We start from the raw sequence: 1453 nt of genomic DNA, 5'->3' as shown, positions 1-1453 counted from the left end.
ACCCCAAACAAACAAACAAAAAAAATCCCAAAACAAAGGAGAAACCCAACACAGCTGGGAGCTGGGCTGTCATTAACCGTGTACCCCGGTATAAAGTTGGCGAATTGAAAATGATTTGTTGGGTGCAATTAAAGGCAAGTCTTACGAATGTGTCTGCCTTGCAGTAGTTTAATTAAACCGTCTGGTTCCTTGGCCACCCCAACGTGTGAGTGCGAGTGTATGTGTGAGTGTGAGTGAGTGTTATAGGGCACCATTGTCTTTAGGTGGATAAAGAAAGACAGTGAGCGGTTTTTTGAGGGAGTTTGGGCCAGTCTGGGGCCAGTTGCGTTTGCTGTCTTGCTTTACGTGGGGAAAATGCAAACAGGGAAAGCTGCTGCTCAGGCAGAAGCCTGTGTGTGTGACTGCGGGGAGAATAAAAGAGAAAGAGGGGTAAAAAAATAGAGAAGAGGGGGGAAAAATAGAGAAAGAAAACAAGAGAAGAAAGAAAACCCAGCACGTGTCCCCAAAAAGGAGCTGCAGTTTTGGCTAAGTTGCCTCCTGTGTGGCAATACTAAGAAGATAATAATAATTACAAAAAGAATAATAAGCAACATCTCGCATGCAAAGGTGGAGATGGGAAACAGGGAGGATTTCCCCTCATGTTTGGGGGATGTGGCAGCTCTACAGGGGAGTGCGCGTCCGCGGAGGCTGGGAGCTGGGGGGGAAAGGGGGAGGGATGCTGCTTTTTTTTTTTTTGTTTCATTCTTTGCCCTGTTCCTTGTTCATTTTCTTCATTTTCATCCTTCGGTTCTGAAACCAGATTTTGACTTGTCTCTCACTCAGGTTGAGGAGTCTGGCCACTTCGTGTCTACGGTCCCTCGTCAGGTACATATTGAATAAAAACTCCTTCTCTAGTTCCAGGGTCTGGTATTTGGTGTAGGGGCATCGTTTTTTCCTGGAGGAGCGGGCGTGAAGCCAGCTGGCAGCTGGGTTGGCTGAAAGAAAAGCAGCAAGATCAATACCAGGCAGCTTGAGCGTTTCTCAGAAGGTTTTAATCAGGCCAGCAAATATTCAGATTACACCGACGCAAATGCGCGCCCGCCTGAAAAAAACGCTGCGTGCCATAGGGTTTGAAATTCGCGCGGGGTGGTCAGGCTGCGCAGATGGCGCGGGGGGGGGGTATGATCCCCAAACACACGCACCCCCTTCCCACCCGATTGGGGGGTGGGCCTGGGACCCCCCCGGACATGCGGGTCTGTGCAGTTTGGACTCCCAATTCCGCATCTGTGCGCGCCTATGCCTGTCTGTGCGCACACACATCTGCGCACACGTGTACGCGCACACGCATGTTTCCTCACACACGTGTATGTGCGCATACATGCCTCTACACACATGTTTCCGTGCACACACGTCTGCACACACGTCTGTGCACACACAGGCCCCCACACGCACGTTCCTGCGCGCACACCTGCCT

At 50.8% G+C, this 1453-nt stretch overlaps 1 protein-coding gene across 1 annotated transcript; it reads right to left on the bottom strand.

The window, feature by feature from the left end:
- Positions 1 to 738: 738 nt before the first annotated feature.
- Positions 739 to 974, bottom strand: LOC104548154 (homeobox protein Hox-D9; the record flags this gene model as incomplete). Its single annotated transcript, XM_010194092.1, has 1 exon — positions 739 to 974. A coding segment is annotated over one exon (236 nt), but the record flags the coding sequence as incomplete, so codon positions are not given.
- Between the last annotated feature and the right edge of the window lie 479 nt (positions 975 to 1453).

This window comes from Mesitornis unicolor, unplaced genomic scaffold, assembly GCF_000695765.1.
Source record: "Mesitornis unicolor isolate BGI_N332 unplaced genomic scaffold, ASM69576v1 scaffold38681, whole genome shotgun sequence".
Classification (NCBI taxonomy): Eukaryota; Metazoa; Chordata; class Aves; order Mesitornithiformes; family Mesitornithidae; genus Mesitornis; species Mesitornis unicolor.
This window is presented reverse-complemented; position numbering and strand designations above follow the sequence as displayed.